The sequence below is a fragment of the Fundulus heteroclitus genome, chromosome 21 (genome assembly GCF_011125445.2).
Source record: "Fundulus heteroclitus isolate FHET01 chromosome 21, MU-UCD_Fhet_4.1, whole genome shotgun sequence".
NCBI classification, from domain to species: Eukaryota; Metazoa; Chordata; class Actinopteri; order Cyprinodontiformes; family Fundulidae; genus Fundulus; species Fundulus heteroclitus.
In genome coordinates this window covers 5,743,604-5,769,552 of record NC_046381.1, presented here as the reverse complement: position 1 = coordinate 5,769,552, position 25,949 = coordinate 5,743,604, and the positions used below count along the sequence as shown (strand labels likewise).

General features: G+C 41.4%; 2 protein-coding genes across 2 annotated transcripts; one reads left to right on the top strand and one right to left on the bottom strand.

The window, feature by feature from the left end:
- The first annotated feature begins 2,000 nt into the window (after positions 1-2,000).
- On the top strand, positions 2,001-12,489 carry LOC118556973 (highly reducing polyketide synthase easB-like). Its single transcript, XM_036125755.1, has 6 exons — positions 2,001-2,063; positions 3,508-3,661; positions 4,359-4,519; positions 4,611-4,817; positions 4,932-5,113; positions 6,901-12,489. The coding sequence occupies exons 1-6, from the start codon at positions 2,003-2,005 to the stop codon at positions 12,442-12,444; spliced, it is 6,309 nt and encodes a 2,102-aa protein (XP_035981648.1). The 5' UTR covers positions 2,001-2,002; the 3' UTR covers positions 12,445-12,489.
- A 3,102-nt stretch (positions 12,490-15,591) lies between these two features.
- LOC118556963 (highly reducing polyketide synthase cm3B-like) lies at positions 15,592-25,570 on the bottom strand. Its single transcript, XM_036125735.1, is given in 8 exon segments — positions 15,592-16,607; positions 18,465-18,657; positions 19,180-21,051; positions 22,334-22,515; positions 24,956-25,051; positions 25,054-25,158; positions 25,240-25,355; positions 25,527-25,570. Coding segments are annotated over 8 exon segments (3,624 nt in total).
- Between the last annotated feature and the right edge of the window lie 379 nt (positions 25,571-25,949).

Genomic DNA, 25,949 nt, shown 5'->3' with positions numbered 1-25,949 from the left:
GCAGACCACAGAGACATTTGACCCAAAGCCAGCTGTAGACCTGTGGATGGAGACGGCTAATCGGAGGCTAAACCAAGGACAGGGAAGTACATCTACAGCATCTTCATCATTTACCACGCAGGAGTCTGAAGCAGAGGACAGTGGGAGCAAAACCGAGGAGGACAGTGAGGAAGACTGAGCATAATAAGCCCACGCTACATATGGGGTCAGTACCAAACACCATCTTCTGGTACTCACCTGTGTAACTCATCCAAAATGTTATGTGCACCCCTGGATATATGGTTCAATATTAAAAACAGGGGTCAATAAAAAGTTCAATAAAAGAACAGTGCAGTCTAGCCTAACATGTAGGTTGTTAGTACAGTCGTTGCATCCTCTCAACCAATCACAAACCCAGGAAATGCTTCATCAGCCTTCAAAAAGTTCACAGAGCCCATGTTCTTTTTTTTTTTTAACACTTACAGTTTTCATAAAAAGTTGGTTGAATAAAGGGTTGTGTTTGAATCCATTTATTTAAAAACAGGTCATTAAGCAACAGCATAAAATGACCAGGGCTGCACTTAAAATGTATATTTTGATTTTTTTTTTTTATAATTATCAATATCGATCAATATGATTTCTGTTTAATCAATATGCCATTTTACTATATCGTCCAGCCCTAATAGAAACGTTACGTTCTGACTTAAGCTATCGAGAACAAAGACTGCTGAGTCGCTGACACCTTCTGCAGGGTTAGCCACAGAAACTAATTTCTCGGCACAGGGTGAGCCGCTCGCCTCTGAGGAGAAGGACGGCCCTGTCAGTACCGCCGCTCCATGTACTGGGATCGCATATATTACTATATAATGTAGAAACGATTCCTGGATCAATGAGTGCTTCTGTGCTTTTTTTGTGCAGACTCTGTCTTCTCTAACCCCCAGTCGGTCAAGGCAGATGACCGTTTACACTGAGCCTGGTTCTGCAGGAGGTTTTTCCTTCCTGTTAAAGGGGAGTTTTCCTCTCCACTGTCGCTTCATGCTTGCTCAGTATGAGTGATTTCTGCAAAGCCATCAACAATGCAGACGACTGTCCACTGTGGCTCTACGCTCTTTCAGGAGGAGTGAATGCTGCTTGGAGAGACTTGATGCAACCTGCTGGGTTTCCTTAGAGAGGAAACTTTCTGACCAATCTGTATAATCTGAATTTGCCATTGGAAAGTGCCTTGAGATGACATGTTTTGTGATTTGGTGCTATATAAATAAAATTCAATTGAACATAAAGAAATTCCAGTTTGGACAGGGGGGGCCAAAAAAAAAAACTGCATCCAGTGTGTGCTTACCCCTGCATGCTTCTGATGGATTAAAAGTGCCAATAAAACTGAGATAATGGAAATTGTTTTGCTTTCAGTCACAGGCAACAGAAGGAACGCGGTCAATAGCTTAACTTGTCCATCTTTTATTATATCAGTCGACTCAAGACTGCTGCAACACATCTTTTAGGCACTCTAATCATGGAGGTTTACGTCTTATTTTTCTATATATTCTAAGTTATTGTAAAATGTAAATTTTTATATTTTTTAAATTTTAAATTTTTTGATGTAAAAACCAGAGCTCTCTATATATTACAACAGTAACACCAGCCTGTAGAGTTTCTCTTTCGTGTAACAAATTCACTAAACTTGGCTTAATCCCTTGCAAGCCGACATAAATGTGTGCACTGGAGTCCTTCATCTCCATGGCCACATATACAATCAATCATAAATGTTTAATAACCAAAAGAAGCTGCCTGTAAGAGCGAGCTGTGAGTGCGGCTGGGCAGTGATAACATCTCTGAGGGACGGATGCTGGGACGCACCCAGGCGTCGCTAAACGGGTCTGAGCGCACAGTTTAAAGGTGAGTTTAAGCACGAGACAGGAGTTAAAACTCATTTTTCTTCTTATTTTAAAGCCGTCGAGATCTCTTGGTAGGGATGAAAACATAGATTTGGATTTAATTTCATTTGTTTGTCTTAAGTTTGTTCAGGATGGAAGAAGAAGCGGAAGATGGAGTCGCTGTGGTGGGGATTGGCTGCAACTTTCCTGGAGGTATCGAGAATTTCAGAGCTTCTGTTACTTTGTTTTTTTTCATATTTCTTATAATTGTATTATTTAGGCTTATTTAATTGATAAGGAAAGGTACAAGTACATTTAGAAGATCAAAAAAAGTTTGTCTTTATCCAAGAAATGTCTATTTTTAATTATTTCAAAATGGAAGCACATTTTTTGATTGAGACTTGCATTTGTACGGGCAATTGTATAAATAAATATAGGATTAAGGAACATGTAATGTTTTCTACCAGAGCCAGTTGAGGGTTGAATGAGGTCCTGGGCTGAATTTAAATGGGGGCCCATCTACATCTTCTTTATTTTAATATTTATTTATTTGTTGTTAATATTTTCATCCTCTTTTATATTTATTTGATTGTTTGTTCCGTTGCGTGGGCTAAGTTTGATGTTAGATTTATATGAAACAAGCAGGGGAAACAAAGGCTATTGCTATAATGTATTGAAAAAATGGAAAATTATGCAAGGTTTTCTTTTATTTCTTTGGAAATAAATATTCAAGGAGACCTTCTTTGAAAAATATAACAATTTTCCCCAATCCACTCCATTGTAGCTCTTGCTTTTCCTACTGGAATTTCATGATTCCCCTGTGTTGGCAGATTTCACACACCCCTGGTAGTATGTAGTATTATTTTATTTTATTTTTCCCCAACATGTTTCATCTGATTTAAAGTAATATTAACATTTTTGAAACCGTCCAGCCAGAGACCCTTAAACCTGTTGGAGAATCTGTGGAGGGACTTAAAGATTAGGGTGACGGCAGGGAGGCCTTCTAACTCATCACTTAAGAACCATTATAAATATTAGCGGAAGTATGCATGTAATCAAAATAAAAGCTTTTTCATTAGTCACTGACGAGTGAATAATACTTTACTACATACCAATTTTGTTGTAATGCAGGAATCTTTTGATATTTATTTTGTTATTTTTGTTTTTTCACATTTAACACGTTGAATATGTTCCATATGTGTAGCATAAAACAACCTGAAAGCACAGACTGGTTTTGTTTATTCTGGCTTTCTTTTTTTAAATGGCCTCATTTTGCAATAAAGAGTCTGTAATAAAGAACCTAAATGGACTTTAACACCACCATCGTTCTACTCCTACAATGACACACAAATCAACCAAAAGTAAATCAACTTAATAAGAAAATTTGACTCTTGATATCTGAGATATTCTCTTCCATAATTTGTCAAAGGCCTCTTGGGTTTTCCTCATCAAAGGCGCTCCAGTTGCAGAATTTCCTCCACGCCTCCACCTACTTCTTTTCTCTTACTAGTGAATAATAAACATTGTTTGACGGTCTACATGCAATGTAATGACATTGGACTTCTTAAACATTTGCCCTGTGGTTCTCTTCCAGCAGAGTTAAATAAAACATATGCTGTTTTTATTTTTTATTTCTTGTTTTTTTTCCCACCCGTAGGAGAGGGGCTTGATAATTTCTGGAAGGTTCTGGTGGAGGGGAGGAACTGTTCTGTTTCAATCCCCAGAGAGAGGTTTGACATGGCGAGCTGGTATGACCCGGATGACACCAAACTGGGTAAATCACGCACAGCCAAGGCCGCCCTCATTGATGGGTACGAATCTTATCAAGATTTTTTTTTAGACCCTCCTTTTAAGAAAATGCATTTTTCTGCTGGTTTACTGTATTTGTTTGAATTTAAAGTGTCAGTTCAGTTCCAATGCATCCACATTCGTAATTGTTTGTAGCTCCACCGTTGGTGTTTTGACAAGTGAAGATGTTCTTTTAAAAGATTGCCATAGAATATTATGGATATTTTCTTATGAATGTCATTAACTTCATTGATCCATAGCAAATATGCAAGAAGTTTCTGAAATTGTAACCAGTAAATGTCACTTTTGGCCATTGGAGTCTTAGTTTTTACCAATAAATGTATATTTTGTTCCATATATGATATGGAAATTGGTAGATTTATAGTACATGAAAAAAATTGTTCACTTAGTGGGGAAAAAACATGACATTTTTAAAAGGATCTCCAAAAAAAATGAGAATTTATGTCCCAAAAAAAAGCTAAAAGGACATAAATTGTTAGATTTCCTTTTTAGATTGACCACAGAATACACATCCTGGCTACATTTGCCAACAAAGTTGTGCAACAATAAAATAAAAGCAACAAAAACATGTAAGCCTCTCAAATTGTACTGTAGATTTTTACTGTTTTGGTCCAACTTATGTGTGAAGTAATTAATGTAAGGACATGTTTCTTCCTTCCATTGTAAATATTATATTCTTATATATATATATTTTTGCAGGTTTAACCAATTTGACCACAAGTTTTTTGGCATCAGCGACAGCGAGGCGGAACAAATGGATCCTCAACAGAAACAGCTCCTGCAGTGCGTCTACAGAGCTTTGGAGAACGCTGGCATCCCCATGGAGAGGGCCAGCGGCACCAGGACAGGAGTGTTTTTTGGTACAAAAGGGAAAATGATAAAGTCTTCATTAAAAAACAATTAAAAACGAACAGACGTCCATTTATTCTTCCTCACTTCTTTCAATGGTAGGCATAATGAACAGAGACTACGAGACCAATGCTGCACACGTGCACCCGACTGTGATCAGCCACTGGACCGGAACTGGGCTCGCCATGAGCATTGCGGCAAACAGAGTCTCTTACATCTTCAACTTCACCGGACCGTCCCTCTCCTTGGACTGCGCCTGCTCCTCCTCGCTTGTTGCTCTTCATCTCGCCTGCCAGTCCATCAAACAAGGTCTGTACGACATTTCTATTTGAACTCTGTGACATTGGCTGTTTGCCGCTTTATTATTCATATGGCATTAAAATGTTACTGAGAGAGATTATCCCAAACCTTTGTCTTTCCTAGGGGATTGCGAAATGGCTGTTTGTGGAGGCGTTAACTGCATCATTGAGCCAAGGGTGTTTGTGGCCCTCAGCAGGGCCAAGATGATTTCACCTGAAGGGACGAGCAAACCTTTCTCTAGCAGGGCGGATGGTTACGGGAGAGGGGAGGGCTGCGGCGTGGTTCTCTTGAAGCCACTGAAAAAGGTAAAACTTTGCGATCAATGTTCAACAATATTACAAATACTATGACGGTATATTGTGTTCAACTGAGATTCCTGAACTAATTTTAAAGACTTTTGCTTGTTTCATATGTTACTAATTAATCTTTGTTAAGTAATTAATAATAGGCAGTACAATCTGCAGCCTTTCTTTCTAAAGAGATACAAACTTTTGTATATTTGTGCTGGTTGATAGTCATTGACAGGGCTGGCCCAAGGTTTGATGGGATCTTACCGAAGCATTAAGGAATATATTTAATGTAAAATCAACCTAAATCATTCTTATTTGTCACCCAGGATGGAAGTAACTTCCCCTATAAACATTCCTCTCCATCAACAATGTCTTTGTCAAGTTTTTTCTACTGGAACTACTTTGGTTCAGAGTGTAGCCCATGTTTACTTCCTGGTTCCTCAGCCAATCATATGCCAGTTCTCAGGGTTCCCAACACAAAGCAAAGCATTTGGTATTTTATCTTGACAAAAGAGGAGCAGCCTGCAGACAAGGAAGCCAGTAAGAGAAGCAGACCAGAAATAGAACTAATACAACATCATATACCTGGTATGTGTAGGTAAAGAAATCCAAAGAAATTACTCAAGTTACTCATGGTTAAGCTGAACAATTAAACAACTCACACCAAACAGCTGACTCTAATGACCCTGAGGTTGGACAGTCAAGACATTTATTCGCATCTGACTCGTACCACACAAGGATGGTCCTCCATGCGGTTAAAAACAGCAGGACCCAAACCCCGGGTTGGTCAACAGCGGGCGTCCAGAACTGTCAGACTCCTGGATTGGTGATAGGTGATCTAAGCCTGATGTAATGACCGAGAGTCATAGGGTAAACTTTTGCAAAGTAAACTTGCCATTTCCTTTAAATCTATATTTTAAATAGTTTTATTTATCTACATTGAGACCATAAAATCTAATTTAATCTTAACCCCATCCTCAATAACCAACACTAAAACACATTTTTATCTATGGTATGTGCTAAAATTTAAACATTTATGCGAGGCCAGAAGCAAAGGCTTGGTTAGCTTTTGTCTTGGGCCAGCTCTGGGCCATGAAAAGGTAAAAATTGCAAATTATCCTTCTTAAGAGCACAGATTATTACCTGAAAATGTCCTGTTTGGTAGAGCTGATATAAGTATTAGTAGATTTCTTGTGGCATCATTATCCAGGTAGAGGGTTTTTGAATCACACACAAAACGGAGAAATAATATTAAAAACTATGTAAAGTCATTGCATACATCTTAAAAAAAAAGATTTTCTCCAGCTCTCAATCTTCATAAAACAAAAGAAAACATTAAAAATCTGTTTTTTAATTATTTAACCATTGTTTCTTCTAAATAAAGAGTAAATCATTAAAAACATTTGATATAATTAATCTGAATATTAACTTTAATCATTATTGGGCTTGAACTCAAAAGACTAAATATATCAACTAAATAAGACAAAGATTCAGCATTTCAACTTCACATTGTTGACTTCAGAAAGAAACGCTTTGTCGCCAAAAATTTAACTTTTCAGGAAATGTAAAAAAAAAAAAAAAAAAAAAAAAAGATTCAAGATCTAATAATTTCTGAAATTTGCCTTGGATCGCTACACCACAATTAGCAAAAGTGGTTCTCCAAGCTGCTGAACTCAATGGCAAACAACCTAAGCCCCTATACACAGACAATTACTATTTTCCTGATCCCACAATTACATTTATGAGTAACATTGACAATTTTCCTTCCCTCATTTTATGTTTTACCATGGTTAAATTTTCAGGCTCTTCAAGACCATGACCACATCTGGGGGATCATCAGCAAAACCGCCGTCAACCAAGATGGACACTCGGTCACTCCCATTACAAAACCCTCCATGACACAACAAGAGGACCTGCTGCGCAGAATCTACTCAGACGCTGAAATTGCAACTGTTCGGTACATTGAGGCCCATGGGACTGGGACCCCAGTGGGAGACCCGACAGAGGCAGGAAGCATCTCAAACGTCATTGCCAAAGCCAGACCTTGCGGGTCAGGGACCCTGCGGATCGGCTCGGTGAAGGGCAACATTGGACACACGGAGTCGGCGGCTGGGGTGGCCGGACTGATTAAAGTTCTGCTGATGATGAAGCATGAAACCATCGTCCCCTCGGTTTTCTACTCTGATGAAGCCTCCAGTATCGACGCCAAAACCCTGAACATTAAAATTCCTAAGAACACTGAGAAGTGGGAATCCACCTCTGCTAAAGTTGCAGGGGTGAACAACTTTGGTTTTGGGGGAACAAACGCACATGCCATAGTCAAACAGCACACACAGACACATTTAAAGAAACAGAGCAGTGAGAAGATGGTGAAATATTTCGTCCTCTCAGCAAACTCACAGAAATCTCTGACTATGACAATTGAGGACACCATAAAGCAGCTGGAGGCAGACACCACTGTAGAGCTTGATTCTGTTTTGTACACATCAGCCTGTAGAAGAAGTCACCAAAAGCACAAATACAGAAAAGCCATCGTGGTTTCATCTGTAGGGGATCTTAAGGAGAAACTGATGGCTGCTGTTGGCAAAGACGTCAGCTCGGCCCTCTCGGATCCAAGACTGGTGTTTGTCTTCTGTGGAAATGGCGTCACTTACCACGGCATGTGCAAACAACTGCTAAAAAACCAACCCGTGTTCAGAGAAACGATCAAAGAAATCTCACATATGTTCCAAAAGTTGAGCTCCCTAAACATCCTGAGCACACTTGAGAGCGAGTTCGAAAGCAGTGACTTAAACAACCCCGACGTCGTTCAGCCGCTCCTCTTTGCCATCCAGGTTGGAATCGTCACCCTTCTCGGCCACTGGGGCGTCACGCCAGATGCTGTGCTTGGACACTCTGTCGGCGAGGTCGCTGCCGCTCACTGCTCTGGCCTACTGTCTCTGGAAGATGCCGTGAAAGTCATATTCCACCGCAGCAGCCTTCAAAGAAAAGCTGCTGGTGGTAAAATGCTTGTGGTCAGCAACATGGCAGTGTCAGAGGTGGCTTCACTCCTCTCTAAATACTCTGGAAGTCTTAGCCTTGCAGCCTTCAACAGCCCGCAGTCCTGCACTGTCTCAGGGGAGGCAGATGCAATTGAGAGCCTCCTAAAGGAGCTGAACAACTCAAAAATCAGCCAAGATCTCTTTCTCCGTGTGCTGGACGTCCCTGCTGCTTACCACAGCCACATGATGGACCCGATTCTGCAGGAACTTGAGGACACAATTGGCACCTTGCAGAAGAACGAGCTTGACACCGAGTTGTTCTCAACGGTTACAGGAAGAGAAACCGAGGTCAGAGATTTCTGCACGGGTGAATACTGGGCGAGGAACGTCCGTGAGCCCGTTGCTTTTGAGCAAGCTTTGAGGTCAGCGGCTAAAGGGAAGAAAGGCGTAGTCTTTGTAGAGATAGGGCCAAGAAGAGCGCTGCAGAGAAACATTATGGAAACTCTTGGAAGCAACACCGCAGTTCTTGCCTCAGTAGAACCCAAAAAAGATCACGAGTCAGTCATCTCACTTGTTTCCAAGTTGTTCGAACTGGGCATTCAGGTGAACTGGACCACCTTCTACAAAGGCTGTGAAACAACACCTCTGTTTTTCCCAAAGTACCAGTTTGACTCCTCGGACAAGGACGTGATCATTGGAGCCGCCCAGAACAGCAAAGCAAGCTCTCATCCTGTACTCTGTCAGACTGGAAGTGAACGCAACGTCTTCAGCTGTAACTTAACATCTGACTCAACCTTCTACTTGAAGGAGCACAAGCACAACAACGTACCCATCATCCCCGGCGCCTTCTACGCAGAGCTGGGTCTGGCCGCGTTCCTTAACAGCGCCAAACCAAGGGTGCCCCTGAGCTCGCTGCAGCTCAGCGTCAAGTTTCAAAACCCGTTCATTTTAACACAGAACTCTGCTAAGATGAAGGTCCAGTTGGAGCAAAAAGACAAAGAAAGTAGCTTCAAGGTGTTTTCCTCCTCTGCGGTGTACGCTTCAGGCACAGTGGTTTCTAAGACAGAGAGGCTGATTGAGGAGCAAAACATTTCATTAAGCTCCATCTCCAAACGATGCACATCCGTCGTGAGTTTCCAGGAGTTTTATGGATATCTCTCTCAAGGCGGCTTCCAGTACGGAGATGTCTTCCAGAATAAAGCAAATGTGCACTATGGGGAGGATCTGAAGGAGGCTTTTGCAGAGCTTTCAGTTCCAGAAGAGCTCCGACCGCATTTGCACGACTACTCTATTCACCCTGTTGTGTTGGACTACTTAATGCAGCTTCTCCCTGTCACGGTGGAGCATATATTTGCAGGAAGGCCTGGGTTTCCTGCCAAAATAGGAAGCCTTACTGTGTGTGAACCCTTGCAGAATGAGATGATTATCTACCTGAGAGCGACTGATGTAGGTTTAGATCACGTTGAGGTTTGCGGCTGCTTTGCAGACAAGGAAGGCAGAGTGTTGGCTGAGGTGAAGCACGTGATAATCCAGTACCTCGGCAGTCGGAGTCATGTGGTTGAAGAGTACTTCTACCACAATGATTTCAGTGTTGTCCCTGAAAGTGTCACTTTTAGCAACCCGCCAAAGGCTTTGGTCTTCTTTGATCGTCTAGGGATCTCAAAAGAGTTAGAACAGCATTTGGATCCAAAATCTAGATATGTTTCCATCACACGTGCAAAGGATATGTTGAGCAAAGGATTTTGTTCTCTTCTTTCAAACCTCCATATTCAAGATATTAAGGAAGACTTTGATGAGGTGATATTTTTGTGGGGCAAAAATCTCACGTCAAAATCGCCGGACGTCGTCTTGCAAAATCTTGCAAGTTGCTGCGAGATTTTACGCCAAATTGTCCTGGAGCTGAAGGGGATTCAGTTCCCCAAAGCCACCAGAGCAGTGACCTATCGCTCATCAGACATCACTGTGGATCGCATAAGTCCAGGATTTGCTGTTGCTGGTATGGTGAGGTCTTTTGCAGCAGAGATCCCTGATCTTTCTTTTCAACTGATTGACTTAGGCTCCATCTCTGCCGAGGACATTAAAGCTCTTTCTGAAGTCCTAAGATCGCACCCGTGTGAAAAGTACCCAGAGCTGGTCGTAAAAGACGGACAGATCTTAAAACCTTCAATTGTCCGTACCCCACTGGAAGTCACTGACCATGCAAAGGGTATTGACCCCTCCACAGCCACTAAGCTTTTCGCCTTTCAGACAGCTGATGCACACATGGTGACTCAACTGAGTGCAGTTCCTCTCCACGAGGAGTTGGATCCAATCAATGACACATCGGTTGAAATTCAACCCAGCAGGATATGTGTTCATTCTTCTGATTACTTCCCAGTCAGCGCCTCCCATCTAAGTTTTGGACAGACGCTCTACTGGAGCAAGCACTCATCTCAGAGCCATAGGCTAATCGCGCTTGACTTTAGCGGTACTGTTACTGCAGTTGGAAAAGATGTCAGGAGACTCAAAGCCGGGGACAACGTTGCTTGTTGTTATCCAGTTACAGCTGCTAGTAAGATTCAAGTGCCGGAGGACGTGTGCTACAGCCTCAAAAGGCTCCCGTTCTTTCAAGAAACACCTTGTGTCTCCTACTTTGTGCTAGCTTGGGAGATGCTTCATCGAGTCTTGCCCAAACCCAAACAGAATCTGGGGATCATTTGCCCAGCCATCGATTCAGCTCTTGTGAAAGTCTTGGAACTTACTGCAAACAGTTGTGGTTGGAGCGTGATTTTAAGCACACAGTGCAACGGATCTTTTGTAGACGTCAATCAACTGGAGACATTCGTCATCCTGCCACCGTTCGATGAGTTTTTCACTGTGAAGACGTGCAATTTCCCAGGTGTGAGACGTGTTGTGGTACTCTGTGAATCTCCAAAGCAAACGTTGCTTGTCCAGGAGCTGTGCCAAAACATAAATGAGAGTGTTCACATGCAAGCAGTTCATATGCAAGCTGTTTTGCCGAGAGGTTACCTTAGAGCGCACAGACTTCGGATTTATAACTGGCTGAAGTCGCTGAATCTAAGCAGGAAGTTTGCGATTGAAAACTTCAACTTTCAAAGTGTGAAACCTGAAAGCACAGGTGTAGAGCCAGAGATACTACCTTCATACTTCAACTCGAAGAAACTGGCTGTGATTGATTTGGAAAAAGGCGGCAAGACTGGATTGTCTGAGATTCAGCTGCTGCCAGCCAAAAAGCAGCTGTTCAGAAAGAGAGCGGTGTACATCGTGACCGGTGGTCTCTCTGGGCTGGGCTTTGAAACGGTCAGGTTCATCTCACAAAGGGGAGGGGGGTACATCGTGATTCTCTCCAGGAGCAAGCCCTTGGCCGACGTGCGGCAAGAAATACTCAACATTCAGCGACAGTGTGGAAACAGCATCACCAGCATGGAGTGTGACGTTTCTGTTTCAGAGCATGTGCACAAGGCCATTTCTGAAATTGGCCAGAAGTTCAGTGGCTGTCCGGTCAGAGGGGTGTTTCACAGCGCGGTTGTCCTGCACGACGGTCTGATTGAGACCCTTGACAGATCCCTTTATGAGAAGGTTTTCAGACCTAAAGTAAACGGTGTCCTAAATCTGCACCATGCAACAAAGCACTGCCCTCTGGACTACTTTGTGTGCTTCTCCTCCATTTCAGCCTTCCTGGGAAATGCATCCCAAACAAACTACTCAGCAGCCAACTCCTTTCTCGACCTGTTCTGCCAGTACCGGCGCAAACGGGGGCTGCCCGGACAGTCCATCAACTGGGGGGCTCTAAACCTCGGCCTGCTGTTGAACAAGGAGCACTTCCATCGCTTTCTGGAGGCAAAGGGGATTATGGTGTTGGACATTGCAGAAATTCATAAAAGCCTGGAGCAATGCCTCGTCCTGAATCGACCCCAGCAAGCCGTTTGCAGGTTTCACTTCAGGAACATCAGATACAACATCCTCTCCCAAAATAAAGCCTTGACCTTACGCCTGTCTGCGTTAGTCAATGAGGCCTTACAGAAATTCAAAGAGGAAGAGTCCAAGACTGGACAAACTGACTCTGTGTCACCAAAGGAATACGTCTTCTCTCTGCTCGGCAAGACCATCAGCGTGGATCAGAGCGAGCTGAAGGACGACTCTCCTCTTTCCTCCTTGGGCATTGACTCCATGCAGGCCATGACCCTGCAGAACATGATGTTTCAGGAGAGAGGCGTAAACGTGCCTCTGGTGAAACTGCTGGATCCCAACGCCACAATATCAGCAGTGGTGACCATACTGAGTGAAGCCGAGGGTACGCATGTCCATGAGAAGCCTCCAGTGGATGAAGACGCGAGTGACTCTAATGTTTTAACAAGATTATAAAAATTAAAAAACAAATCAATCAGATGGATACTTAATTACTTTTGATGTCCCATAACTTTTTTTTTTGCACAAAGAACATGGAAAGTCTCCATGTTTGTAATAAGTTTTGTAGAAACAGTGCTGTATAAAAGACTTTCCCTGTTTTTTGTTTTGTGAAATGTTTCAGATCATCGTGCAAATATTAATATCAGACACAAACTGAGTCGTTGATGCACTTTTGAAGTGATTTTTGTTGGCCTCCCAGCTCTAAGACGCTTTACCACGGTTCCTGTTTCCTCCATTCATGAATAAGTTTTATGTTTAACTGGATTCCTAAAGCCTCGCCTTGTAACATAAACATTATTTTTTCTTATCTGAAACTGAATTCCTTAAAATCAATGTTTGATGTGTTTTTTAAATATATTATTTAGCCTACTTCATGCTGTCATCAAGCTTCTAATTAAGTAATGTATTTATTCTACATGTCTGGTAGAAATCGTGCTTGACAGTGCATACCGAAATTACTCCCAGCTTTTCAGAAAATGTGCTTAATCACTGTTAATTCATGAGTTATCAAGGGGGCAAATTGCTTTTTTTAAAATCTGTCCAGGTCACGTAAATATATGAAATTTTCATTTGATAACTGTGTGTTGCATTTACCTTAGTTATATTTGTTTTTCTTCTTTTTTTTGTCTTTCTTAATTTTTCAGATCATAAAAGTTTTTTTTTTTCATTAGACAGAGCAGGTACAATAGTATTTTACCTCCTAAAAGAGCTCTGCATGTGAACATTTATAGAGCACAAGTCTGGCTTATCATACAAGAAATTTGATCAATTTTTAAAGAAAATGTGAAGAAGTCAGAATTAATCCTAAAGAAACTTTTCAAAATATTATATAATTTCTGTGTATATGTACCTTCTTTGCACTATTATATTCAATTTCAACCCACTGTAAAGCCCAGAAGTCTGTCTATAAGTGATGTTTTATCCTGCTGTCTTATATCAAGCCACATCCACAGGTTATGGTCATCGCTTATCACTGATAAGTTCAGACTAGTTATTGGCTTTATAACGTTCGTGGAAAAATATTATAGAGTAATCTGGCGTGTCCCATAAATCATCTGTTGGCAGCAAATATGCTTCTGAAATGTCTTTTTATGTATAACATCTTGTCCTACTCAACAGATCCAATATTACAGGAAAGCATAACAACAACAATGATAAAACACAAATATTTAAATAAAAGCTACTTAGATGTTTTACAAAGCTTTCTTATACTTTATTACATATATAAAGAAACAGATTTGAAAATAAACACATTATTTTAAAAAAACTGGGTTTGATGTTTTTTGAAATGAAGAAAATTTAGAAAATGAATAAACTATTCTAACACAACCTGATAAAAACAAGTTTACAATAACCTATCTAAGACAAGTTTACTCACAACACAATTATGATAACAGTCAATCTGCTACTGTCGTACAAAGTTAAGGACTGAGAAAAACAAAAAAAGAGATAAACTAATAAAACAGTCAGTCAGGATCGAGAATGTTTTTGTACTGATGCTGTAAGATTATTAGTTGTATGTTTAAATAAAACCTTCTGGAAAGCTTTAAGTAGTTCTAAATAGTTTTTCTATCGTTTTTATGTTTGTTTGTTTTTTTGTTTACATGAATTAATGTTTAGCAAATTGATAACAAATACAACTTCTGTACCATAATTATAAGCTGTATGGTTTATTATTCAAGCCTGAAATAAAGAATGAAAGTATGTCCTCAAGGCAGTATTTGTCCCCTCGTAGTTTTCCTGTTTTTGCTTTTTTATCAACAATTAAATGTTTTAGATTGTTAAACAAATCTGAATATTATGCAAAGAAAGCCTGACTGACTACAAAAAGTTGTTTTCAAATAATAGGTGAGAAAAAAAGCAGTTAAACCAAACAAACATCATTAAAAGGGGATGCCTCCTAACCTACTCACCACTGTTAGCAACAATTGTCAATATTTTTTATTTTTTAACATGAGGGCAGGTTGGCAAATTAGGTTTTTTTTTCTCCTTTGATAATAAAAACCTTTGAATATGTACAATAATTACACAAGAGCTGGACAGTGAAGCATTGGTTAATATAATTGTGCAGCAATTAGAAGGTTGCGGGTTACAACCCCAGCTTGGCCTCTTTCTAAGTGGAATTTTGGTGTTCTCCTTGTACATCTGTGAGTCCTCTCTGGGTACTCCAGCTTCCTCCCACAGTCCAAAAAAATTATTTAGGTAATTTGTTGTTGCCCTGTGAAGGACTGACAACATGTCCAGGGGGAACCCCTGCCTCCTGCCTCCGTCTCTGCATGGATAAGTCTGTGTTGGCAATGGATGGTAGTTGGTGGTTTGGTCATTTTCATATTTGCTGAAATTTTTTATTGTGACAAAATAGCATAAACATTGTAAATCTGCAACACCAGGCATATACAGGATACTTTCTCTAACATTACTTTATTCCATCTTGGTCAGGAACCTGTCCTCTTTTCTCTTTATGGGTTTAATTACTGATACCTTCTGCTTGGCTATTTGTTCTCTTAATCAGTAGTGTTAGAGACGCTCTTTAATGATAATTACGAAACATTTCAGACAATTATTTTCTTTATTTTGCTAAAGATTCCCTTAAGATGAAGGAGCACTAACCTGGCCAGCCAGGCTGACAATGTTTAGCACTCTCCACGTTCTGCATATTATCAATCTGGGTATGCTCCCATCTAATCCTTTTGGGCTAAAGAGGGACATTCAACAACTCTCCAAGCTGATCGGGTTTAAAATGTAAGCAGCAGACGTCATGAGAAACTCCAACAAGGTAAGTTGGTAGTGCACTTCTTGCTGTTTTACCATTAAAGAAGAAAGCGCGGATTCTGACCAAACAGATGTGATAGCAGCAGCTACACATGCGTCTTCCTGCGCTGCCAAGTTTATGTTGGTTAAGCTGTGGGCTCGACCACTTAGGCTTTTGTCGCAGGAGTATGTCCCGCCTTAAACTGTAATATTGCAACGTGATTGGTCCAAACCGTTTTTTGTCCAGTCACAAACGGTTGATGCAGAAGCGGTACAAGATGGATTCTTGTGTGTTAGTGACCGAGATTCATCTTGCAGGCAACGCTAAAAAAGCACAGGCTTTGTATTGAACTAAACGCTGTTTTGCACAAAATTTACTAAAGTGGCAAGTGTGGTGTTGGGGTCCAGAATGGTGACCAAAGGCACATTTATCTCTGTTTCCTGGTAGATTTTGTTCTGCAGAGTCATGGCTAACATCGAGTCAATGCCCATCGCTGACAGACAGGACTCATCATCGACTTTGTCTGCATTTACATTGAGAATTTCACTGACAATTATCCTCAGTGTCTCAGGAGTTGTTAATGAACGCTCAACTTTGGGGGTTTCGTGTATTTCGTCTTTAAGTGCTGTTTCCACTAAACTTGCCATTCTCTCCCTGAGAGATGGATTTTGTGAAAGGACGTTTAAGTTGAGGTTCTTGAAGTTGAATTTGCAAATTCCCTGCTGCGGCCTGTTCATTAACAGACACTTTGTAAGAGTTTCGTGAATTTCGTGCACGGCCATTGTCATCATCCCCTTGGCCTCCAAGAACCTCTGAAAGTGGCCTTTGTTGAGCAGAAGACCAAGGTTCAAAGGACCCCAGTTGATGGACTGTCCAGTGAGCCCAAGGTTTCTCCGGTAATGACACAATGTGTCAAGGAAGGAGTTGGCCGCCGCATAGTTGCACTGCGAGGCGTTTCCTATGAATGATGAGATGGAGGAGAAGCAAACAAAGAAGTCTAACTTGTTGTGAAACGTTGCAAAGTGGAGATTCAGAGCGCCGTTGACTTTGGGTTTTAGCACCTTTCTGAAAAGAGACTCGTCAAGGGATTCAATAAGCGCATCGTGCAGCACTGCAGCACTGTGAAACACTCCTTTGATTAGACAAGATGGAAATCTTCTCCCAATTTTGGTGATGGCGTCCTCCACCTGCATCGACTCAGATACATCACACTGGAGGTGTAGGACAGTAACCCCATTTCTTTTCTGGAGGAGATCCAACTGGAAGCGGATTTCATCAGACGGAAGACCTCTTGACAGTATCGCAATGCCTCCTCCGCCATTGTTAGCGATGAACTTAACCGTCTCAAGCCCCAATCCAGACAGACCTCCAGTCACAATATAAACACACCCCTTTTTAAAGAGTTGCCCAGATTTTGTTGGCAAAGAGCTACGAGTACATGCAAACCAATCCGATCCTTCTTTAAGAACAACTTGCTGCACTGTTGTTGTTGTGAAAGAGGACTCCGTTTGAGTCTCTTTTGCATGAAGATGATCCTCTCTATGAGGCAGACAGTCTGGATGAATGCCTAGTGACAAAAGCCAGTTGGAGACATTTTTGTTTTGTGCCTCTAGATTGGCTTTCTGGAGAACATAGGCCACATCAAGGTGGTGCACACGGATGTTTTCATCCTTCAATGCAACTATGCTTGTAGAAACTAAGGGTGACATGTGACTGCTAAAGACAAAGATTACATGCTTCACAGTGTCACCACTCCCAAACATTCCCTCAAACGATTGATCAATCGGAGATAGGAAAAGAAAAGCGTCAAAAAGTGCCAGTTCCTTGGACAAATTAGCTTGGCAGGAAATTTCCCAACCAGACCTGTTTGCTGTGAGGGCAAGAACCTTTATGAAAACAGCGGCCGAGTCTGAGGAGATGATTGCCAACTTCCTGTGCTTTCCTCGAGGTTCCCTCAAAAGCCTCTCCAAGATCTCCCATGCTAGGATGAAGTAGGACACGCACGGCGTCTCTCGGAAAAAGGGGTGCGCCTTCGTGCTGTAGCACGCTGCTTCAGGAAGCAAGATCTGTGAAGCTGCCGGAGCTGGATAACATGAAGCAATTTGATCTCCCACTTTTAGAGTCTTGACGTCTTTACCGACGGCTGACACTACGCCACTAAAATCCAAAGCCAGGAGGTTGTGGTTCTGTGTCGCGTGCTTGTTCCAGTAGAATGTCCTGCCAAATTTTAAATGGGAGGTGGTGACTGGGAAGTAGTCGGATGTGTGCACGCACACATTAGTGAGCCGAATTTCAACGGACCTTTCCGGAACAGGACTTCTGTCCGTGTTAGTAGCAGAGACTGGACATAAATTGGCAATCTGATATGGATCGGTAGTCTGTAGGACAAGGTCTCCTGACTGGCTGGCTGATATTGGCTCTTCACATAAGTCACTGTCTTTAACAGGACTTTGTGCTATTCTCATTGTACATGCCTGTCCATTGCTGATCCTTACTTCTTGCTGTTTGTTAGTTTTAATAACATGAGCCAACGTTTGGATATCTTCACTTGTCACAGAAGCCAGATCAATATGCTGGAAATTAATATCTGCTACCTCAGCTGAGCAGGATCTCATCATGCCAGGAAGCACATAGCCAGGACTCACGTGGTCCACCGTCATTTCCGTTGATCTGTAAGTTATGACCTTGATGGCGCACAAATGTTTGCTCTCTTTGGCAGCCAAAACAATCTGACGAAATGTCTCACAACAAGTCACAAGACTCCCCAGGATCATTTCAGAGGACAAGTGAGTGAGGTTCTCCACACCCCAGATAAAGAGAACCTCCTTCAGGCTGTTATTGCTGTTCAGCGAATGACACACTAGGTTTTTAACTTCATGCGTTCTTAACCTCTTTCTGATCCCAACAGTGACTGAATCGGTGGATGTGTAAGGTCTGAGACCTTTAGCAATGCCCAGCTGATCTTCAAAGATAATGGCTTTTATTTTACAGTCTTCAACATCTCTCTCTCCTGTTATCGCAGCTGTTTCACTGTGGAAAAACAACGACTGAGGAACATCTGAACCAGAGGGCAAGAAGGAAATCCTCACACCTTTCATTTCCACCAAAACCTTCCCCTCTGTGGTAGAAAAGCAACCACACACCTCCAGGAATGCTTGAGATTCTTGAGTTGTCCGAAGATACATGATCATTGTCTCCTGCAGGGGTTCTGATAAAGCAATACTTGCGATCTGCGATGGGAAACCCTGCTTGGCTCCTTGTTGTCCCATTGCTACCACCGCAGTCATTTGAAGGAAATAATCCAGCACCACAGGGTGAATGCAGTAGTCGTGGAGACTTTCCACAAGTTCACCAGGAACCTGAAAAGCGGTCACAGCTTCCTTGAACTCATTTCCGAGACGCACGTCGTTTAGATGCTTAAAAAGTGGGCCGTACTCAAATCCCGCTTGAGAGAGAATTGAATACATTTCCTCTCGTGTCAGAACCACTTTGCACCTTTGGTAGATCACATCCAGACAAATGGTTGCTTCCTCTAACAGTGGTTGCTGGTCTTTATACCTACATGTGCCAGAGGCGTGTGTTGCGACAGATGACTGTATTTTAAATGAAGCTTTCCTTTCTGATTGCTCCAGCATCATCTTCAGCTTCTTGGGATCTGAGTTTAGTGTAAGTACACTCTCAAATTTTATACCTAGATGGAGCAGAGAGGCAGGCTTCTTTGGCTTCAGGTTTGCCATCACCAAGGCATACGCTAAGTGAACATAAAATGCACCTGGCACAATGGCAACGTTGTTGTTTTTATGCTCCCATAGATAGGGTGCAGTCTTCAAAGAAAGTTCATAGGTGAATTCTTTCTTAGCCTGCTTTATCTGGGACTCAATCCCACAGCAAAACATGGCAGAAGGTTCATTACCTCCTCTTAAGGCTTCAAAATTCACATTGTTCTGTTTGTTGTCAAACTGGTAGACTGGAAGAGCACTGGGTAACGTCTCACAACCCTGGTAGAGCTCCCTCCAGTCTACATTAATGCCGAGTTCAAACAGTCTGGCCAGAGTTGAGCAGATGGTGTCACAGTCTTTCTTCGGGTGGACTGACGGGAGAACTTTGGCTTCGTCCCCAAGAGTTTCACACATGTACCTCTGGAGAGCCATTCGAGGTCCTACCTCTACAAAGACCAGATTTCCTTTTGGTGGTTTGTCTTTAAAGAGAGCATGAAGAGTTTTCTCGAATAAAACAGGCTCCCGGATGTTCTTTGCCCAGTATGCGCCCGAAGTGAAATCACCGTTGGAAAATCTCTCTCCGGTAACGGTGGAAAATAGTTGACAGTCTGTGCTTTTAGCCTTCAGAAGACCTATGCTCCTCTCAATGTCGTCTAGAACTGGATCCATCAAATGGCTGTGGTAGGCAGCGGGGACATCTAAGACGTGGAGGAAGATGTTTCTATCCGCAAATATGAGCCTCAGCCTCTCGTGGAGAACATCCACAGCGTCTGCATCTCCAGACAAAGTGCAGGATTCAGGGCTGTTGAATGCAGCCACACAGACCTTGCCACCAACGACTGGGAGAACCTCTAAAACCTTTTCTACAGCCACGTTGCTGACGACGAGCATTTTTCCTCCAGTGACTCTACTCTGAAGAGTGCTGCGGTGGTGCAGCACTTTCACAGCATCGTTAAGAGACAAAAGACCGGAGCAGTGAGCCGCAGCGACCTCTCCAACAGAGTGGCCAAGCATGGCCTTGGGTTTAACGCCCCAGCGCTTCAGCAGGGTGGCGATCCCAACTTGAACCGCAAACAGAAGAGGCTGGACAACGTTCGGTTGGCTAATATCGATATCGTCGTTTTCACCCAGAAGCAGTTCACTGAGACTGACGGGACTGTACGTCTGAAAGGCCATTTCAACTTCTTGGACCTTCTTTTTGAAAGCCGTCACTTGCCTCATTAACTGCCTGCACATACCCCTGTAGCAAACCCCATTCCCACAAAACACAAAGACCACCTGGAGGTCAGCGTGTACCGACTGAACCTCTGTGTTAGGTGCAGATTTGAGCTGCTGCTGTAAGTCCGAGAGGGAAGAGGCTAAAAAGGCTTTTCGGTATTTGTGTTTGACGTGACTCCTGCCGCATGCTGATGTGTAGGAGACTGCGTGGAAGTCAAGGGTGTGACTGCTGCCCAGTCTTTGGTAGGCGTCTGCCATGGTCAGGATCAGGGATTTCTCAGAAGCAGCCGACAACACAAAGAGCTTTTGCCAGGCTTCTGTGGGAACGACGTCATAGTTGTACTCTCTTAAAATGACGTGTGCGTTCGTGCCCCCAAACCCAAAACTGTTGACCCCGCTCACCCTTCCCAGGGGTGGAGTTGTCTCCCATCGTTCTATTTGAGTTGGGATTTTCAAATTCAGAGTTTTTGTGTCTACACTTGAACTCTCCTCGGAGTAGAAAACGGAGGGAACAATTGTTTGGTGCTTCATCATTAGGAGTACCTTGATCAGTCCGGCCACTCCGGCGGCAGATTCGGTGTGCCCAATGTTGCTCTTCACCGAGCCGATCCGGAGTGTCTCTGAGCCTCGAGGTTTGGCCTTGGCAATGACATTTGAGATGCTTGCTGCCTCTATTGGGTCTCCTACTGGAGTCCCGGTTCCATGAGCTTCGATGTACTGCACGTTTGCGATGTCAGCGTCGGAGTAGATCGTTCTGAGCAGCTCCTCTTGTTGTGTCAAGGAGGGTTTGGTGATAGGAGTCACCGAATGTCCATCTTGGTTAACAGCAGTCTTGCAGATCACACCCCAAATTTTGTTGCAGTCCTTTAAGGCCTTTAGATAGATAAAGGAACAGAAAGAGGGAATTGTGATAAAGCTTGTTTGGAAGTCTATATTAACTGCAAAGACTTCAAATCCTTCCTCTCATGTATAAGAGCTTTTCGAGAAAGGTACCAATTACAAGTAACATTCTTTGACATTGTTAAGAGTTAAAAAAGCAGCAAAAAAAAAAATCTTTCAAGGTTATTGGGTAATATGTATGAATTAGTGATGAAATGTCAAAAATAACTTTTGGGGAAATATAGCTTTGTCAAATGTTATTACACCTCCTCAGACAAGAATTTGAAAGTTTCACTTGTCAAGTTTACAGTTTTTGAGTCACATTTCAGAGTTGGATAATATTGAATATTTTTAAACTTGGAGAAAGGTTTGTTGAACAATAAAAACACATTAGAAAAAAAACCAATTGTTATCTTTGTAGAAAACTAACAAAAAAATATTATTTTGTTTACTCTCCCTTAGCAGTTTGCTGTAATTTAAAGATTAGAAGGTATTTTATTTATTTTTTTGTCTTATTGATTCTATTGTTAAGAGCAATTTGTTTTATTGAGTAGTTTTAAAGGAGGTTTCTGCTTTCAGATTGTTGTTAAAGGTGCCATGACATCACTGTGTAAACCATTTCATGTTGTTAACTATGCTGGATCTGTAAATTCTCCAAAGAATTTCATCTAAAAAAATAACATCAGCCTGTTGTTTTGTCAGGCCAAATGTCCCTCCTTAGTAAAAGGATTGGTTGTGGTAAATAAATGCAGCTCTACCCAGTTGACTTCACTCTGATTGGCTACAATCATGTTTGCAAAATCGGTCAATCCATCCACACCTCCATCCCACCATTTAATGACTTCTTTACAGTCATTAAATGTCAGGTTAATGGTCCACATCTTCCTGTTTCTTTGGGATACAAAGATAATGTGACACAGACCCATTTTTAAGCAGCTCTTCAAAATGGGAAACATCATTCCACATGGCAATTAAGAAAGGTAGATGTTCGTTGATCTTAATTAGTCCGAAAAAAATCTACTCTGCGGATCACAAAGTCTCCGTAACAACTATTTATTTTTGATAGTTTCTTTACACTTGATTTCCAGGATGACAATGAGTGTGTAGCTTTCTATTTGTAGCGTAAACGCTGTTTGAAATCCTCCATTATTTTACAGTGAATATCTTTTGAGTGGACTTACGGGTTTAACTATGTCGTACAAGTGAGATAATTTTCTAATCAATGTTCCAGCAAAGCAACTAAAACAACTAGCAGGAAAAAGAGACACCGGCACACCTTTTTCATCGACTTCAGGAGCACGATGCCACAGCCTTCTCCTCTCCCGTAGCCGTCTGCTCTGACGGAGAACGGTCTGCTGGTTCCTTCAGGTGAGATCATCCTTGCTTTGCTGAGAGCGACAAACACTCTCGGCTCTATTATACAGTTAACCCCTCCGCACAGCGCCATCTCACAGTCTCCTGGGGGAAAGTTGCATGGGAAAATTAGGATAAAAATGTGAAAAGTTTTGATTTCTCCCTCATTTTTTCCAGACCTTCTTTAAAGTGGTTTTGATTACTGGTTCTACTGCCGTTTTGAACATCTTTCAAGTTTTTTCTTGAGCTTTGGTTACTTTTTTACTCATTGTTTTCCTCTAAAATCTGACAGTTTTCACAATTTATGATTGTAAAGCCAATGTCTCATCTGTTAAATAATCGGGCATAAAAAAAGGCTCGTTAACTCCCTTGAGTTAACGAGCAGAAAACTAACAGTAAGTATTTATACAAAATAACATCTTAAATGGAGACATTTTGGCACTTTCTTACAATCAAATGAAATATACTGGCCAGGACGCATTCCTAAATGTGTCTAAATTTGCCTCTCATCACACAAGAATAGTTGCGTAAACTCAAGGCAAATTTCTAATTTACATATTTTACTAACGACCTGTGTTCGTATTCACAAAGGTTCTCAGAATCCTCTCAAAGAACTCATTCCTTAGCCTACAAATTCCTACCTTCGTATGTCTTAGCTTAAGACATTTCTCAACTCTGAGTTGAGAAATGACAGAAAAATTTTATCTTAGCGAGGAGGTGTGATGCTATCTTTCAAGAGCTGCGATTGGTTGATGGTTCAAGGAAGAAAAAAACAGTAATCCTAGTAATCAAAGGAGAGAAATTAATTAAATGAATGTGTCATGATGATGAAACTTAACAAAATTAATTGATTGTGACGCAGCAGGAGTGTCCAAAGTGCGCCCCAGGTGCTGATTTTGTGCCGCCCCCTTAAACTGCATTTTAAGAAAGATTTGGCCGGCCAGCACATGTGGCTGGCGCAGATTGAAACTTGTTATTTTTATTTACGGTAGAATTATTACAGATACGTTAAAATATAAATAAATGTTAGGTACAGCAGAAAACATTTGCCTTTTAATAACCATACTTTTTACATTATCTTTAATTTAATAGTAAATAGGACCGCATCTATCTGACTTTTACTGAAACATAGACATTGGTGCAGCTAAATACAGATAGTCTAATTTGTTTTTCAAAATGTTTATATTTTGTAGCATGAGTTTAAAAACAAAATCACAAAAATATTTCAGTTATGTCATTTATTTGTATTAATTCTACAGCCCTTGACTGATTTTTGACTCGACAATTTCAGCCAACAAGCCATAAAGTTTGGACACCCCTGTCACACAGCATTAAAATGTTTGAATGCACCTTATTTACATCCTCATTATTTTTACTTTGCTTATTTATTTTTACACGCCAGTCATTTTACTGCTTTATCTATTTGGTATTAATGCGTGCTCACCTGTCAGCGTTTTATTGGGATTGGCTACTTGTACTTGGCAAAATTACCGATATAAAAGGGAGAAAAAAGGTGAGGAAAACTGGACAGCAGCACATTGTTTTGCAGAATACACAAAAAGATAAACATATGTATTCCCACCAGCCATTTCTATTTCATGATAAATTATAAGGTTGCTGCTATTCACATTTTAGTAACTAATTATTCAGCATCAAATTACATCAATAACGATACACAGTCATATTCAGTAAACTAGAATATGAGCTAAAATGAGCCTCCTTTGTCAGTTTAAAAGAACCTTTTAAAATGACAACAACCTTTAAGCAACTTTTAAACATACTTTTCATTAAGCTCACATTTCTGTTTAAAATATTTATTTTTTGATCAATTTGATGTAATATTCTGATCTTAAATGTCATGTTTTCATCGTATGTAAGGACGAATCATCATCATTAACAGAAATACGGGCTATCAAGCATCAGTAATTAATCTATACAACATGATCAGCTCAGTCAATCGGGTCACTGAAACAAACTGGCCCTTTGATAATATTCTAATTTATTAAATATGTCTACATAAAAAATAATCAACACATGCAATATGTAGTTCTTATAGCCACAAATATACATTTTAGTTCCTTAAAAACAAATTCACACAACGCACCACAATTGGACTTTATTGGTTTGGTTTGGGCCTGTGCTTCAGTTTATCAAAAATAGTTGAGAAGGAACATTGAACAACATTATTTTATTTTTATTTTTTATGCTCAGAGCAACACTGGATGGAAAGGTGCTGACCGTCCCCAGCCTGGCTCCTAATCCTAACAACAGCAGCGCCACCCAGTGGTGACTAGAGGGAAATGATATGACTGCTCCTAAAATGTTGCAGGCCTGGTGCTTTTGAACGCATAATATTTTAGATTAATTCATTTATTCATTTGTTTATTCCTGCATGTTTGTCCTTTGACAGAAAACCAGTCAGTGCAAGGCAACCAGTCATAAATCCCAAAGCAGCCCAGGCTTCAAACACAGTGATGCGTTATGAGAAGATCTTGTTTTCAGGACGTCCTACAAGGAGCCTGGAGACCTGTTCCAGCACGCCTACCTTGCTTTATGGCCTGGCAGGCGACATGCAGGGCCACCAGGGAGGAGGAACAGGCGCTGTCTACAGCCAGCGAAGGACCAGTGAGGTTAAAGGAGAAGAGATCCTGTTGCTGCAACGCTCATGGCCGTCCCCGCTGCCGTTGTAGTGGGTTATTGTCCCAGGGTCGTTATTCCTGATCATCTCGTAGTCTCTGTTCATCAAACCTGCATTGTTAAGGTGAGGAGGGGGGTTAATAGACCATTCATCATGAGTCCATGTTCTGGACTGAATGAGAGAGGAGGTACCGATGTAAACGCCGGTTCTGCTTCCACTGATGCCCTCCATGGACACCCCCGCGTCCTCCAGGGCCCTGTAGGCGCACTGCAGGAGGAGCTTCTGCTGAGGATCACAGGAAGTCGGCCTCCAGTTCAGGGGATCCCAAAAAACGCGGGATCGAACTCATTGAACCTAAAATAACATCAAAACAGGTCTGTCACGAATCATTAATGAAAAACCAAACAGAGTTTTGCTCCTTTCCTTTGTCCCTTTCCCCCACTTTTGTCACATTGAAATAACCTTAGACAACATATACGTAGATTCGTTGGGCGCGAGTTCGTACGTCAACATCACCGCCATATTGTATGTGGCAGAAAGAAGTTAAGTTCTGTTGTAGTGAACGTCGATCAGAGACATTCACTACACATTCTGTGCTGCATGGAAATGTACCAACGGTTTTATATATATATATAAAAAACGTTTTTTATATATACATATACATATACGTGCGTGTTATGAATATAAAAGTCAATTGGTTAAATCTAAACATCGTGGTCTTCATTATTTCATAAAACCGTGTCACATGTGAACCTTTTAAGTTCTGTTATAGTCACAGATTAGGAACACAGTTTTGAGGGAGTATTAAAGAAAACAGTTACTAATAGAGAGGAAAAAAAAAGTCCTAGGACAATAAAGTTAAAAAAAAAAGACAAAGTTGTTAATATTATGAGAAAACATC